This window comes from Rhopalosiphum padi, chromosome 1 (assembly GCF_020882245.1).
Source record: "Rhopalosiphum padi isolate XX-2018 chromosome 1, ASM2088224v1, whole genome shotgun sequence".
NCBI lineage: Eukaryota > Metazoa > Arthropoda > Insecta > Hemiptera > Aphididae > Rhopalosiphum > Rhopalosiphum padi.
Window position 1 is genome coordinate 75,916,615 of NC_083597.1, and position 19,145 is coordinate 75,935,759.

The 19,145-nt window shown below is 23.4% G+C and overlaps 1 protein-coding gene across 1 annotated transcript in view; it reads right to left on the bottom strand.

The window, feature by feature from the left end:
• LOC132918210 (uncharacterized) overlaps positions 1-19,145 on the bottom strand; it is a 107,877-nt gene that overhangs the window by 49,268 nt on the left and 39,464 nt on the right. Inside the window, exon 2 of the mRNA XM_060979342.1 lies at positions 8,210-8,317. Coding sequence (XP_060835325.1) covers positions 8,210-8,317 — 108 coding nt within the window. The remainder of the gene's footprint in view (positions 1-8,209; positions 8,318-19,145) is intronic.

A 19,145-nucleotide genomic window follows, 5' to 3' on the forward strand; every position in this document is an offset into this window, starting at 1 on the left:
TTGTTACTGATATGGTATTGTCAATGAAATGTAATAATACTTGATTTTTATTAAAATTTAAAATTTAAAGACGTTGGGACCACTAAATTGATTTGAAATTAGTTTAAATTCTAAGGTAATTTAGGTACAAATAAATTCTTGAAGAAGTTTATTAAATATATTTTGTACTTATTTTGTATTATGTATATGTATTGTTCATAAAAGATTTAATTTTTTTTTATTGTAATCTATAAATATATTTATTTTTAGATATTAAATATATTGTTGTTGTTGTTCCTAATAGGAGCAAATATTTATGAGCTATTAGCTAATAAATAAAAAAAATGTTTAAACGCTGGAAATAATATGAGTTTTTAAATAAAAATAACTTTTAAAAGTGACCAAATCAAAATTAAAACATTTACAAAATAAAATGTAAAAATGTATTTTAAATTTCATTAATAGGTTAAATGAATTAAAATTAGTTAATTAAAATAGGTTAAGAAACTTTAAAACTTACTTTAATTCAATTTTCGAGGAATTGATCATAAAACAATATAATAATTATTCATGAGATAAATGTCCTATAAAAGAACATCCGATTTAAAATTTAACAATATGGCGTATACTATATTATAAACAGTAAATAATACATTAATACATTTTAATAAATTCAATAAAAAATGTTGGAAATAAATATACCTATTCATTTTTAAACAAATTTAATGCGAGCAATAAAACTGAATATTGTGTATGTTTAATATTAAAAAAAGACTAAAAATATGGTACTTACTTATATTAAGATCATCTGTCGTCACCATATAAAAAAAATACCAAATAATTTCTGATTTTGTAAGCATCTTATAAAAACAAAAATATCAACTTGTGAGACATTAGTAAATACACACTTTTTCTTTCTATATATAAGAATATTACATAATATTACGTTAACGATTATTGTAATAATACAAATGAAATGTAAATATCATTGATTTTATACTAGTATATTATTATAAAATCAATGGTAAACATAAATAAACGATTCCAAAAATATGTCTATTTTTATTAATTAAATTTCCGATTGGATCACGATCGCCGTTTAACATGAAGCTATAACAACCAACTTATTTTCACTGATATCGATTTTCGTGATTATTTTTGTACGCTGTTATAATATTTTTGTTGACTATATTATTTTATTAAAAATAAAAATAAAATATGTGTATACGTATAATGCATATTGTTTATATTTATAATTATATAATATACAGATAGTTGGATAATATTATTAAAAATGTATTAATACGGTAATATAAAATCTTGAATCAGCGTTATTATTAGTCCTCATATTTTTGAAGAGAACAAAAGCCAAATGGACAGTTACAGTCGATTTTTAACGTTATGTAAGCATGGTTGAGGAGTTATTTTTACCTACATTCGAAGAAATGAATGTGTGCGATATGTGGTTGCAACGGCATGGCGCTACGGTGAACACGGCACGAACTTCTACGAATCTCTTACGGAAACAATAATTCCTAGAATGGCACATCTCTCGTAGGGGCGATTTTCAGTAATCATTGCAATCGCCAGTTTAACTCTCTTTAACGGCTTCAACTATTTCTATTGGGACTGTTTTAAAACTTTGGTTTAAATGAATCGTTCAAAAACTCTTGGTCAGGCGGAGGACAATATTCGTGTTGATATTCTCGACATAGGCACAGATATGATGAAAAAAGTGGACAGAAATTTAAATTCGGCTATCTCAGTGTATTAATGAGAACGGTGGTCACTTTCGAGATGTTTTTAAAATGAATATTGCCAAATTATTGCCAAAACGTTTTGTGCTATATTTTTTTATATTTGGATAGAATATAGTAAAAATTGTAAATTGTAAATTATTATTTAAAGATAATTCATACAGTATTTTTTTCCATTAGCTAAATATAACTAATTTGAGATTTGCTTTAGTTTAAAATAAATTAAATGACTATATACGTCGAGATATGATTTTACGCTTATGCGTAATATCGATTATGCGCCCCTCGACAATAATGCCATAAAATGTAATACATATATTCATCAATCGACCAAATCGACGTTGACCAAGACAACGAAAAAATACTTAAATTCAATCTAATAAATTCATGGGAACATGTGCGAAGATTGACACGGACACATGGTTCTGTTGACCGGACTCCCGCGGTCTGCGTCGGCATAACTGAAAGGTTAATCGGAAAGTGTGTAGCTACCTGGTATGCAAAGTAAGAACATAATAGGTATGTAAACTAAAATTCAAAATATTATTATAATACTATACGATTGATGATCTGTAACATTATTGTACAAATATTTTTGAACAATTATAATTTATTTACACATTAAAATATTAATAGTTAATTAAATGTATATTTTTTTAAAATTACAATTAACTTATATTCAAAAAAATGCTAGCAGCATCATATTCATGGTACTAAGTTAAATAATTTACAAAATTAAGTTTAAATATATTGTTCAACACGTTTCTTCAAAATAGAAATTATAAAATCAATGTATGTGAGATTTTATCAGTTTTAATGATAATGATAATTAGCACTATTCTTAAAATATAACAAAAAATGTTAGAGTATCCTCCTGAATTCAAGCGTTACATTTACTTATACTTCAATCAATAACTAATAGAGTAATAGACAACCTTTGTTCATTTTTTATTTTCTTGATTTTTATACAATTAGCATTTATATTTATTTTTATTTTTACTCTGATAATACTATTTACTTTATTTATTTTTAATATATTCTATTTTGTGACTTGCTTTTAAAAGAATTCTCAATGACTTTAATGAAACAAAGGAACAATAGAATATTATTGAAAAGAAATCTTTCTTTGGTTGACATTTTTTACAACTAATTAAATTTTTAATATTTTAGAAAATAATACCCATAATAATATAATAATTTAATAAATTATGTGTTGAAGAATTACTCTTTGAACGCGATTTTCATATATTATTAATCGCCACTAATTTTATATAATATTATGTATTTCAGATGAAATGGTACAAACTATGTCTATTATTGTTTCTAATGATTTTATAATTAAAATAAATTAAATAAATTGGTTATTATTAAAATTGTTTCTAATGGTAGTTCGGGGGGGGTTGTAAGTGAATGGTATTCGTGTTCTGTTAATCGTCTAAATTTTAGATAAAAATGTTAGACTCTAAAACATTAGCAACATTATGCATTTAGATGTGTTATAATATTGATGATATATCGATTGATCGAGTGTAGCAATAATTATTCTGAAAATAGATTTGAATTTGTCGCTTGAGATAGACTTTTAAAATTTTTAATTATGTGTTCCTAAGTTCTAAAAAGTCATAGTATATAATAGTCATATCTCAATTTAAATTCTCTTGTTTTAAAATTATGTAAGAATTGTTTTACAAAAAATTAATGGTTTTTGAGATAATGAATATATACCGTTCATAAAATCACTCTTTATTTTTTATTATGTGTATTGTTAACAATAAATATATATATTATTCAATGTTTAAGATATTATATGTTTAAATTTATTTGTATACTATACAAAATAATGAATGTGAACTGTGAAGTATGTACCTACATTGAATAGTTGTATAAATATCGTATATGTATTTTGCACATATATACATTTTTTAAATCGTAAATGATATATTTTTCGTGTTTTATAAATCAATGATGGGAAATTATGATAAGGTGGTTGATGTATAAAATAATGTGGAATGTAGAGGGGATCCAATTATAAAGTCTTTGTATTGCGTGGTCAGATCCAAAGGAAATATGTATAAAAGAGGGTCGCCTGTATTGATGATAAGCGTTCATAGAATTTATTTGATTCCCAATCTCAACGGAAACCTATTACACTTTGGCAAATGGATTTTTTCGCTATACGTATAGCCTTACGAATTTTGTCTACTCTTTTCTTATAGATATTGCATTTTGTGATCACTTCAGCTGTATGAAATGAAAATACATTTCTCAATAACAGATATAATGTCGAAAATATATTTATAAATACAATTATAGAGTATTGTTTTTTCGTATAGTTATTGTAGTTATTACTTACAGTATTTTTTTTTTTTAATGTGAAATTATTTTTAAATCAAATTGAAGAAAAATATTCTATTAAGTAATTTAATTTTTTTGGTTTGAAAACTGTATGGAATTACAATTATAATTTTATAAATTTATAGAGTCTCTTATTTTAATTAATAAGCTGACATTTCAACACAAAATTTATATTATCAAGTAGTGGAAATTTAAAACCGATGCCATGAATAATATAACAAATTTTAGTAACGTAATATAATTGATTTTACCGGTTTTACAACTTTAGTTTCAAAGATTTTTTTCATTTTAATACATCTGTAGAATTTCAAACATCTGAATATTCAGCAAGACAAGTAGGTACATTTTATTTTTGTAAGTACCTATTTAAAATTGTAAATACTACAAACGCTATAGTGGTGTGAAGTAGTGAATTTCACTCAGAATATATTGTTGTTCAAATATTGATATTTATTTAACTGCTTTTATGTTCAAATTATCAAATTATAATATAACATTATGGTGAGTTGAGGTATGTGTAGCAAAATAAGATCCTAACATGTGGCATACCTGTAGAGTAGAACTTATACTGTAAACATGTTACTGTAATCTTGGACTGTCGTATAACTCAATATTTTAATTTGTATCTTTTTTTTCAATTACGCTTGGTAGTCTAAAAGTAACACAGTAACACGTCGTGTTTAATTTTTGTACAATATATAAATTTTCTAATTATTTTTATAAATGGATATAAAATATCATTGTCTTATTGCGATTGCAACATCGATAAAAAAATACAGCTTATGGTCATCTGTCGTTTAAAGGGTTAAACCATAAAATAAAATAAATCTTTAACTTCTTGATGTATGTAGGTATCATATTATCATATTATACCGCCAACTAATTTAAGTTGAATATAGAGGTTGTATTAATTATTTTTGATTCACTATAAAGGTATCATATTATGGATACACTTGATAATAACCGTATCGTAATATTCATTACTATGTTCATATCATATAAATAATAAGTGATTAAATTTGATAACGTCTAGTATTGATTATACCAATATGAAAATCTCATGCATGAATGATTGATTTGATTGTTTGGTTAATTTTAAGTTTATTATATTATTAAGACAGATAATTATATTTGAATCACAAGTCATTCAGCCATCTGATCTTTCATAATTATATTTATCACATTTTGATAGTAGTCGCATGTACAAAGGTATGTTTCTAAGACACTAATATAACACCACCACTCCTACAAGCTACGAGAATAATTACTGGAATTCAATTTAAGCAAAAATACACTATTTATTCTATTAAAATATAGAATTCCAACTAGTACTCATATCAATAATCAACTGAACAAAACAAAAACAAATAACCGTTTTACCACGCATTTATTTACGATGTGTAACAAACTACATCCGCTTCCATAATAAACTTAAATAGGTAAGTAATTGAATCAGATATTTTTTCTACAAATTCTCTTAAAAATAAACTTAAAATAAATAAACATTCATCATTAATCATGCATATTGTCCAATTATAACATTTATAAATGTTACTACCTTGTTTTGTTGACATTAAAAATTCACATCTAATAATAAATACATGCTTGAAATATCCAAAATAATACACCCAAAAATATAGAAGTAAAAGAACTTTGCATATTGCCCGTCATTATCGTTCAATATAAAAATTGCCAATTTTATGGGTATAATAATATGTAATGCGTCTTTTTCATGTATTAAATCCAGAAGAGAAACCCTCAAAATAATATGTGACATATGTAATGACAATGCCAACGGTTATTACAAAAAAAGTCAACATATAAATGTATTGTGTATGCTAAAAATTAACTAAGAACAATAGATAGCTGACATGCACTTATAACAACCAGAAGAAGTTTATATAATTGTAAAATCAGATTTTTTTATGATTTAATCAGAATACATTAATTCCACAGTGGTACGTATCAAATCTTAAAACTATTATTACGTACACATTAATAACAAAACTACTAAAAATTTTCAAGTTAATTTTATTGTTGTTAAATTATATAGTACAATACTAGTGTAATATTATGATAATATGTTGATCCATACTATATTACAAAAACCTTGTTTTAAGTAAAGCTAATCGTGTATTGTATGATATATTGTAATCATAATTTTGTCAAATTATTTTAAATTTCTAATTCATTCTATCATTTTATTTGTTTTAAAGTTTTCGTTTTGATTTTATTATTTTATAACGTAATACTATGTGTATTTTAGATATAACAAGTAATGTATGCAATTTGCTAATATTATAATGACGATTTAGAGTAATAATAAATATATTTTTTTGTATACTTTTTTTAGCGCAGGAGTTTCAGAATCAAGCAACGTTTTTTATTAGGAACTCGGTGAAACCTATTGGAACTTGAGCCTATTTAGTATATTTAAAAGATCTTTGTTAATAGATACATATTAATTTTAATCGTAAAAAAAAATCAGTGTGGAAAATATGATAACAAATAAGCAAGTATGGTTTGTTCAACTAATATATATTATTGGTTTATAATTGTAATATCTATACAAAAATTATATAATATGATATGGTAATTTATTTGTGGCCTGCCTTAAACCTACATATTAGAAAATTTTATTATTGCAAATATTATTGTGGTTATTCTGAAAGAACGTAATTGGATTAAAATGTTTTACATTGTGCATAGTACGTAATTACAATTTAATGGCCTTAGATTTTCTTCTAAATTGGCAGAATGCCAAGGTATTAAAAAAATATTACAAGAAGTTGCATTTTACATAGTAAAATACGATTATATAAATATATAATACCGTGTGTCCCAGAAAACAGGGTACACTTTATCATTCATTACCCTTTAAGTATTTTTAAATTCTGTTTGCGGGACGTTAAAATTGTAATGTAATTTCTATAATTTTATAATACGTATAATAATAAAATAAAATAATAATTCATAGATAATAAATAGTTTATTACTCTAATAATAAATGTATAATGTATCAAATGGTGTTTAAAACGAAAAATACGTTAACTAAAAAAAAAAATTAATTTAAAAATTTTTTTTAAAACTAAATCTATCTCTAACTTTGTCAATTATGGGTGTAAAATACACGTTGATAAATAAAAATTGCTTGAAAAAGATTGATTAATTCTAAATTGATATTCAAATTAGGGGTTGTCATTTAAAAAATAAATTAAGTTGTGTTGCGCATGCGCAAAATACACGAGTAAAAAAATTGTAAGTCATAAGAATTAAGATCCATTAATCTATTCTAACGTCCTGCAAACAAAACTGAAAAATATTTAAAGGGAAATGAGTGATTAAGTGTACCCTGTTTTTTGAAACACGTGGTATATATATTAGTAATACACGATTTATTATTATAAACAATTGTATATTGGAGGACTGTGTGTTTCTATGTTTACATAATATGTAGATTTATATCCAAAGGAAACCGTCTGGAGATTACATTACACATCAGTTCAGAGTTTTATATAATTTTGATTGTACGTATGGTACTAAGGTTGACCTGAGGTAAAATGTTTGTTGAAACTTGAATTTATTCTATTTTATAAAATATCATAATGTTATAATATAATATGACATTGTGGGCTACATAATACTCATATAGATAAACTGCTTATTTATCTTTCTGTACTATATTCAACTGCACTTAACCTTAAACTGATTAGTCAAAGGAAAATATATAACTCATTAAAATAAAACATAAATAATTGCTGACAGGTGACAATGTTATGAGTAGAATACTTTTCTATTAAATAATTTCTATTTTAAATATCTAAGGTTAAAGTAAATGTTATAAATAAAATAACATAAAATAATATAATACAATATAATAAATATTATTATAACTTATAATAGTGTTTCTTTGTGAATTTATAAAATATAAGCAATTTATTGGTGGAATCCAAAAATGTAAGTTATGTAGTGAAAACAAGATATTGTGGTAAAATCGTATATTTTTTTTTCTAAATCGGTGTACACCTAACCTTTACCATAAAAAAGGTACCTACAACATTTTGATATAGATCTTTTTTCGTATAAAACTCCATAACTAAGTGTATATTTGTACTCACCAATGTGTAAATAGCTCCGGTAATCGCCGCATGTCTTATGTTGAGACTGTAAAAACCGTTTTTACGACTGATATCATTGTATCTGTAAAGCACGGTTGTCGATTTCATCTGTAAAAAAAAAAACATAAAAATAAGAAGGAGTACATATAATATTCTCAAATAGTTTTGATGGTACAAAGAAAATATTTGTACGTATATTAATATTTGAATAAAAACTTTTTTAAAAAGCCAGTACCATGGTAGAAAAAGGTAATTTAAAGTAATGGTATAATATATAATAGATTATATTTGACTATATAATTAAAGTGAGTGTACAACATATAGCACTAAAAGTAAAACAGTATTTGCTGAAGACATATTAATTAAAATTTATCAATTTATGAGGGCTATAATAATTTGAATTTGATGTTACAATTTGTAAAAATTGCCTAAGTATAATAAATATTGGATTAAATATTATATCTACTTTTTATTTTATTAATTATTATCTATCCATTAGTAAAAAAAACTGCGGAACTACCTACATCATATAAATCGATAAATCACCTATCACCTACAAAATGTTTAAATATTTATCCTAATTATTAAATTTAAGACACAATATATACACAATATATAATATAATATTACGATTATATTACCATTTTTAATTTAAAATATTTATATATATTTGCAGAATTTAAATTATTATTTTGTATTTAGTTATATGTAAAAACTATAAAATAATAATATACATTTGTATACACATTTTAATAAGTAAAAATTGCTTTGAAGTTCGTGTTACCAGTCACAAAAGAAAAGTTCTTAATTGGTATGAATAATCTTGATATTTATACATACTTAAAATTACCAAAAAAATCAGAATTCAAATAAATTCATTAATACAACTTAAAAAGGGACTGAGCATGCTTGATAAATTACCTTGTATAATGTATATACTAGGTATATGTTTATGTCGTTAACTTTTGTCGAGCTTGTGGAATGAAGGATGAGTTTGTAGTTGTAAATAATATATTACCCGAATAATATTATTAATAGTGAATATTTTATACGTATTACTAAGCATGTATATTATATTGTCCTTAAATAATAATACCGATAGCATTATAAATATATTCTATATTCAAGATTTATAGAAATTTTAATGTTTCATTGGAATTTTGATTTGTTTAATCAAAATATTAGATATAATTAACTAAAACATAAAATTACGAAAATCAAGAATAATACTTAATAGGTATATTGTTATCAAAGTAAAACAAAATTTACTGACGTAAACGGTAAACGCCATTGAATTTATAGAATTGAGAACATAGAATACCAAAACAATTGGTTCTCTTGACCCCACTATAGTATTCATTAGATAAATAATCAGTACTTGTCTATTCATGTATTGATTATTTTATATTAATATAATTCACTGATGAATAATCATATTTCCAAATTTAACTTTACTAAAATACATTTCACATTGAGAATGATTCAATATGAGTTTACCATTTTTATATTTTATTAATTATAAATAAGGGTTAATGTTATTTTAATATCTATATGTATAATGTATATTATAGTTTTCATGTAGTTAAATGTAAAATATATTTTTACTGTTTATTATTTGCAAATATTTTTTTTTGAATAAGAATATTATAAACATAATATATATGTATATCATGTATATAATTAGGTTATAATCATGAATTCATAAAATACTGTGTCTTATAATTTTAATCACTAGGAAAAATATTTTAATCATTTAGATATATATTATGACATGATTGGATGGTTTATTTGATGTAGTGTTCATAATGTTTTTCAATTACTTATACATATTTATTCTTGAATTCATATGAGTTTAAATTTTCTTTATACTCTTATCATCGTTATTTGCCGTACTTAGTCTTACCCATTTAGAATATTATAAAAGTAATTTTAAGCGCACAAAATTATAAATATTTAAGTTAATTGTACTTGTGTATTTTTGTAACATTAAATTATTTTAAAACATTATAAGTAATCCAATACTATAAATTAGGTATGATTTATATAATAGTTATCAATCTGAAGCAACATATTATTATGTACAACTTCTAAGATTTCTCTTAGTTTTAATTTTGATTTTATTTTAAACTTATTACCTGTTCAGAAATAAATTATGATTATTGTACTTTGGTAATAATATCTTGTAATATTCAAGCTAAAATGATGTATCCATTGAAGTCATTTGAAATAAAAATGAAAAAAATGTTATAAAGAAATTATTTTAGTTTAAATAAATAATTGTTTGTTTTTGTATATAATTATTCTAATATTTGTATCGTATTCATTTATAATAAAAAGCATATATTTTAAATTTGTATTTTCCACCATAGAGTGAAATACTAAAGATAATATTTTTAGAATCTTGAAAATATACAATACATAAAATGATTTAATGGATTACAATAGTTTGCTCATATTGTACGGTTATACATAATTAAATTGTAATTAAACTTTATTAATTATCATTTAATAAAAATATAAGGATGTTATACCTCAAAAATACCAAATATTAATATAATTTAAAATTACATTCGTTGTTTGTTTAAATTAAAATAGAAATTAAGATATGAGGTATTATAGGTATACTCGCGTATAACTTGATTATTGGTATGTGGAATTATTATAAAAACTATTACTGATTAATAGATAAATCAAAGAAATTGAGACATAAATAAAAAGCTTAATTGTGTTCGATTTTATTTATGTAGCGAAAATGAGTTCAAGAATATGGAAATTAACATGTAAATCACAAAATCTACATAATCTGATAATCTGCATGCGTCCAATGAATTCATAATATGACATGTATATATATTATAAAATTTTGTTTTAATTATCAATTAATTTTGTCCTTTATTTTCAACCAGTAGTAATAATAATTTATTTTGTATGATAATGCACGCGCTACTTGAAATTTCATTATAACCCAGAAATATGATAAGATTTTATTTTATTTAATCAATCTACGCTTAAAATAATAAAGTATTTTATTTTGTTAAAGTATAGGTATTATAGCACTAGCGAATAGCGATATAATATATGTTTGAATTTTTGGATGTTGGTTTTCCATTGACGTGTGTATAGTTTTTTTTCAGATAATAATTTCATAGTGATAAAATATAAAATAGCCCAACATAATATTTTAAGTTGCAAACGAGCCTGAATGGCATCGTACAAAATATATATATATCAGTGATTCATTTAAGTATCTAAATTTATTATTTTGAAAATGTTTAGTTTGTTTGAGAATATATTGTTTATATAATTTGATGCCATTAACAAAGTTTTAAAAAAAAAATTAATATATTTTTATATTTTTTATAGTTATAATTTTTAAAATTTTTCCTTTTTTGAATAATGGTGCAATTTGTAATTTCATATTCCAGGGAAAAATACTCTTGGAGTATTTCTAGGAATAAAAATCGAATTTCGAATCATAAGTTAATTTGTTAGTATAAGTAATTCATATTTTAAGTTTAGATGAAAAAAGTAAAGTACGTACATAAAAAAAATGATAATAACATACATTTTTTGCGGTACCCCTATCCAACTACTACATTTATTAAAACTTTAAATTCTTATAACTAATTAACTACTCATTTGAAATTCAATTTTAATTCATATAAATACTCCAAAAAATATTTTGCTTTGGAATATGAAATAAAAAATTTAAGTTATCAATCAAAATAGTAAAGGACTTAAAAAATTAAAATGATAAAAAATACTGTTTTCAAATGATTTAAAATTATGTATAAAAAATATTTTCAAAAAGTTAAGAAGTATAGATATTAAAATTATGATAATAAGATTTTTAAAAACAAATTTTCAAAAGTTTTAATAATATTATAAACATTTTGGAAAAATTGAAAATCCTTAGTAAATATTTTAAATTTTCTTTGCTTCATACATTCATGGTCGTGAATTATGAGTTCAAATTCAATTTATTTCAAGGTAAAATGTTGTATAAATTGAAAGCCAAATTTAAATATTTGTACTTGATTAAATATTTCCATAATTTACCTTTATTCAATAGTTTAGATTTTATGACTAGTTAAAAAGGTTACTCTTGTGGTTGTTTATATGGGGTTAGAGAGAAAGAAATTAAAATATCTTATTAAAATAATTTGCTATCAAAATAATGAGCTTTTTTCCCATTAACCATTATGAAAAAATAATCCAAATAATTTTTGAATTTATTCTTTATTCATCCTTATCCATCCCAGAGTCTTACATTTGTTTTTAAATTTCGATTAGATTAGACAATATTTTTTTCTTTATTCATTTAAAAGTCTATCATATACTCAATGCTTTTAAATGATTGAAATTAGAAAAAATTAAGTCACGTGCTAAGAGTTCTAAAAGAATAGTATGTGTTCAATATTTTATACCTACATAAAGTTTATTTTTAAAATATATCTTTATCCATAGTTTGCTACTTTGAAAAACAGCTAAAATTAGACATCATGATAAAACAAAACAACTACTAGTTACATTTGAACTAATTTTAAAATTTTCATCTTTTTTTAAAAACTAATTATAGATGATTTATTTTAAGAACGTGAAGTGTATTCTGGTGTACCTATATTATGTTTAGTCTATTATATTAATGTGTTAAAATGTGTTAAAATTATTAATTTTTTTTCTCATGAATGAAAAAAGTTAGTTTTTAATTTTTATAAAAGTTTTATGTTATCATACGAGAAACATACGTGAGAATAACAATTTATATTAGGCATGTTTTTATAAACTAAAAACTAACAATTGTTGATATTCAATTTTCGCAAATTATATGTATATTAATTATATGTAATGCAAATAATAAGTTATATTCGAAATAACATTACCTTATTATATTTTTTTTTGTATAAAAATATTTTAAATCGTAAATATCATTAATTATTAACAACTTGAGTATTCAATACCTAACCTGATATTATTAATATAATATGTTGGGATTTTAAAACAAATATTAATCACATTCGTTTTGATTAAGATTTTTAATAGTCATGAATATCTAATAATGTACATTAACCTTTTAATATTGAATGAAATCGAATTAATTTTTAATTTTTTTAGTACAGTAAGTTATTGTACTCGATATACTTATTATAAAATATATTATTATTATATTCTACATGTTATAATGGTATTAAACGGAGCATTGTGTATGCAATTTCAGTACATTGGCGTGTTGGTGCATGCTAAACAACGAATTTAATATGAGAATATTATATTACTTTCTGAAGAAAACGTGATATATATGACTTAAAATTTATATTTTCGGCGCCTTTTAACGGATTTAGATAAAAACGGTTTATAAAAGGCTTCAGTGAATATTTAAAACATCTAAGTACTCATTAAATTGTTTTCAGCGGGTTTGTAATTAAAAGTGCATTTACAATAGTATTATAATTGATAGTCTATTAAAATTTCTAGAATAATATTCACGATGGTTTTTAAATTATCAAACAAATGTAAATTCAATTATTTTGAAAACTATCATGAAAAATATAATACAAAAATAATAATATATTAGATACAATATAGTAATATACGTAGAATTTAATAAATTTTCAGAAAAAGCAGCAACTTCACCAACACGTGGTGATTAAAATCGTAATAGTTTATTTAAATATAAAATATTGTTAAAGTACATTTTAATTTACATTGAAATAATTATAAAATTGTTTTTATAATCATTTATTAAAATATTGTAAAAAAAATTATATTTAATTACAATGATTTTCTGTTAAAATAAATGTACATTATAAAAGTTTACTTTTATTATTTAAATTTTATTGCAACGCCCTCGTATTAATTGCATAGATATATTTAGCCCGTTAAATAGTTTATAATTTTTTTTTTAGAAATTATAATAGCTATAAAAATAAGTTTAATTACATTAGTAGTAATTAACTTTTCCATAATTTAAACAAAAATATACATTATTGATGTTTATTTTGTAATGCATTTTTTCTATTGTATTCCATGAGTTTTACAATTTTAATCATATAACATCAATAAAATGAATATTTTTTATTTCTGCTTTTTATATTTTAATTTAGTATCAAAAAGTTTTTTTTAAATTATACAATTTGTATAGCTCTTGAACTGCATACTATACCTACAATGTAGGTTCTACGTTTTACTTATATTGCAATTTACAATAAAATGTTATGCAAATTATCTAGAACAACCTTCGTACTATACATAACCTTATATTTTCAAAAAATAATAACTACACACTAATTGTGTATTAGCATGCAATATACTCAGTTTATGTTAAAATGAAAATACCGATAATATCTCGTGCTATTTTATGCTTGTATGTATTGCAGAACTTTGTATAACAGCCAAGTTAAATATCTTAAGATAAATTAGAAACATGAATATAAACATTAAGAAATTAAAATTAATTATCTATGACAAAAATTACATAAAAAAAAGTATCTTATTATTTAATGGTTAAACAATGTACCAAATACTAATACAATTAAAAATGTAATGTATTTAATACAATTATTTCAAAATGAAGATAATTATCTTAGTTATATCTTGAATATTTTTGTTTAGCAAAAAGTGTTAAAAAATAAATAATTAATAAATAAAATTACATAATTATGTGTGTAATACCATAATTTTCAGGTCACGTATGATGTTCAACCTAATATCAGTTTTACTTAATTAGTTTGAAAGTGCTCCGCTGATAACACTACGAATACGATAAAACTGGGCTAATAGGTATGTACACAATAATAAAATAATAACATTTACACTAACAAAATGTACACAGGGAAGAAATCCTCTCACCCGGGGCCACGAAATCTCAACCCAAAAACACCTTCCAAGACATCTCTGCTCACCAATTAAAAATATGCGAAACCACTGAATCAACTTTTTCCGCTATCAATCAATAATAAAAAACTCCCGAAAGTTAGAGCATGTGTTTTAAACGCACCTCTACTGAAAAAATACCCCCTCCCCCCAAACACAAAAATCATTCACAATAACGGTAGAAAATAGTAGTTTTCCGAAAAAGACCAAGCCATAATCATTGATATAATTGATTAGACAAACCAAAAAGAATATGTGTTTGTCATCACCAAAATTGTAAAACTATCAAGTATTATAATATTTAACTCTCACCTTTCCAACGACCGCTATCGCATATTCTTCTTCTTAAGAAACATAGCCAACAAAATTATCAACCTCTCTGTACCAATATTGATGCAACAACATACCAATAAAAATTAGACCCCGACAAAATAGTTATTATATCAAACGTATGCCCCTCTATACCTCATGACATCATTACAAACAAAACATAAAATATTATACCTACCAGTAACATTACTTGTCTCAGGTTAGGTATCTTAATAGAAAGTTTCAACCTCACATTCAGTTTTTAACGTCAAATGTATAATAGGAACCGAAAATCTAAATAAATTACACGATTCAATGTTGATCAACTATGACAATACAAATCACAGAGTATTCTATTCTGATGACTCAGTAGTATTTTTTATATGCAAAGCAACCTCGGATCTATATTTGCAAACTACCATAAAAAACCAGCCGGAAATCTAAAAGAAACTCGACACAAAAACCCCTACGAATTCCTTTCTGATCAAATAAACAATACTCAACATTCCGAACAACCACATAACAATACAGAACATAATAATATTATAGATCTAATATACGAAAATAGTGCAGTATCAAACAACGCAACAAATCAATTGAATTTATCTACAGAACTAAATAGTGACAACACGATAACTAACGATAAAAATAATTATGCAATTCAAAGAGCAGAATCATCAATCATATCACCCTCTTCACTGACAACACCTTATCCTTCAGAAACAAATAAACCATATTTGTAACAAAAATAAAAGAAAAAATATCATAAAAACAACCCCACCACAAATTATACATGATGTCCATAACAAGGAACAAAACTTCATGTCCACAAAGACCTCAAAAGATGTAATCGTAGAGAAATCTAAAACAAGTAGAAACATAAATAAATTCATAGAAAACATAGATGAATATTTAAAAATATGCAAAAACTTTTTCGAAAATAATATTGAATAGAACAATTAAAAAACATTTTAATATTAAATACACAAGAAAACACGAATGCAACCGATATATGTGAAACACGTAATATTAATGCTTAGAAACTCTTAATTTTTATAGAACAGATAATACCTTTCATTACATAACAAAGCATGAAAAATCGATTAACTCGATTATCTAACTCATTACCATTCAATAGATAAGTAGGTAAACGAAAGAATCGACACTGATACTAGTGATACTGAAATAAATTAAACCTAAATAATCACACACATTCGCTCGCCCGCACATTCACTTGCACAAATACCCTACTCCAATACCCATACAATATACATAACAACAACCTACACGGAAAATCAATTAAAACGAAAAATTTTACACAAAATAACATTAACACTAAACACAGTATAACACAATAAAACATAAATGGCCTTTATTAAAAAATTGATGACTTGAAGAGACTCGTTCACAAATGTGTTCATATTGCTGTACGAGTATGTCTATAAAAAATAAATATCATTGTTGACCATATGGGAGTTCTAAAAAATTACAAAGGTCACACAAAAAACCGAACAATAAAGGAAAGAGCCAGCAGAGGCATAACAATATAAATAGATAATTCTTACCCAACCAACATATTAAACATTACGTTCACTTTCGAAGTAGTTGTGATAACAATACATTTAAAAGAAAAATTTACAATCTGTTATAATATGTATTATATATTATATAATATATAATAGATATTGAATCATTTGAACCAACAACAATTTGGCACAGATTAATTATTAGCAAATATAATTGAACAACTATCGCATCCATTTATCTTATTACGTGATTTTAATAGGCATAATTTATTATGAGAATGTGAACGTACAGAAGAGAGAGACAATAAATAGAAAAACTGTTGGAAATGGATGATATATTCCTCCTAAACGACAACATTCTAATACACATCAGTACAAAAATGGATCACTATTAGCCATTGATTTAACTATAGCTTCAACAACACTATCGACCAAGCTGGAACGGAACTATACAATAGTGATCACTGACTGAATACATATACTGCGCTTAAGAATAGACCATATCCGACTCACTTATGGATATCTAATGAGCAAAGTGGAATATGTCATTTGCATAACCTGTGGAGTACTGTGTATAGTGAAACACCTACTCATTGAATGTATACAAGTAAGAGCAGACAAAAATATGCATAACATTACTGAGTTGCTCTACCAATCCCTAAGCTAAGACAAGACATCTCCATAAAAAATACACTTCCATTTATAAAAGAAATTAATATTGATAAAATCTCGTAAACAAATATTTAGTAGAAATTAAGTAATAATTTTAGTAATACACACTACATGTAAATATAAATAAAATTCCAGGCAATGAATAAGCAGCCAATGCTTAATTTTTAATAATAAAAAAAAAAAATTAAAAATTGATTAAATAATCAATAAGCTACCTTATGGTAATATTTGACACAAAAATCATAAAATATCTTTAAATACAACCATGAAGGTAGTTATTGGTTTTTATTGGATTGGGTGTTTATGAATTATAGTGTACAAATTAAACTTGGGATTAGGAATAATATATAATACAAATTGAGAAAAATATTTACTTAGTTTACGTATGCAACGCATGAAATAGTATAAATATTATATCATGAACTCCAATTAAATTAACTATCATAGTATTATATTGAAAAAAATTGAATAAGATAATAGCATAAAGATTTTTAAATTTAAAAAAATGAAAAAAAAAAAGATAAAATAATATATATATATTATAAATATACTATTTTTATTGATATTAAAGAATATCAGTTTTAAAGACCAATAGTTACCATTTTATTTCATAACAATGTTGATTAGGAAAATTTAAAACTAAATTATTTCTTATATTGTTGTCACATATTAAATTATTATAATATATGTATTCTTAATTTTTTGTTTTTATAGTTATAGTTCAGATATTAAGTTTTAATTTATTTTATGAACCTTTATACATTTTTTATAATGACGTGATGAGAATAATAAATGTTGAATAATTTAGAAGCAGATAAATAGGTGTATGACGTAAATTAAATTAAAAGTTCTGCCTAAAGGCATTTGAAATCACATTATGGTTTTCCAAAAGTTCTGTAGGTCCAATTTCTCGATAGATTGTCCCACGAGATTAAGCAAGCAATATGGAATACGATTCGATTCAATGTCACTTGACTTGATTGATACCGGAATAGTATAACATTTATTTTTCTTATACATTTGTATTGGATGAATTTTATAAAAAGGGTTGAAAAATAATTATAAAATTGAAGAAAAAAATTAATTAATAATAAAAAATATTTCTTTTTAAAAGAGTCAATAATAATAAAGGTTTTAATTTGAATAATTAATTATTTTTGTAAATTTTTTTTATAGTTTATAAATAAAAATATTTGAGTAGGTATATAATACATTTTTCTCTGCGAATTTATTTTTTTTCTTTAATATATATTTAATTTAGAATTGACTAAAAACCAAAACATAATTTTGTGTATTTATTTTATTCTATAGGAATACAATTTATTTCTGTAACGTACTTTGATAGTTATTATTTTAACTATCTGGAATTATAATATGAATTATGAATACATTTTAATTTTTAGTATTTTGATGAGATAATACTTTAATATTTGAGCCTGTATGACAGTTACATACAATGTTAAAAGTAATATTATTGGCATATTCATCATGATACCCTCTCATTACAGAAGTTAAATAATAGCTGTTTAATTATATATTTTACATAAAGATGACAC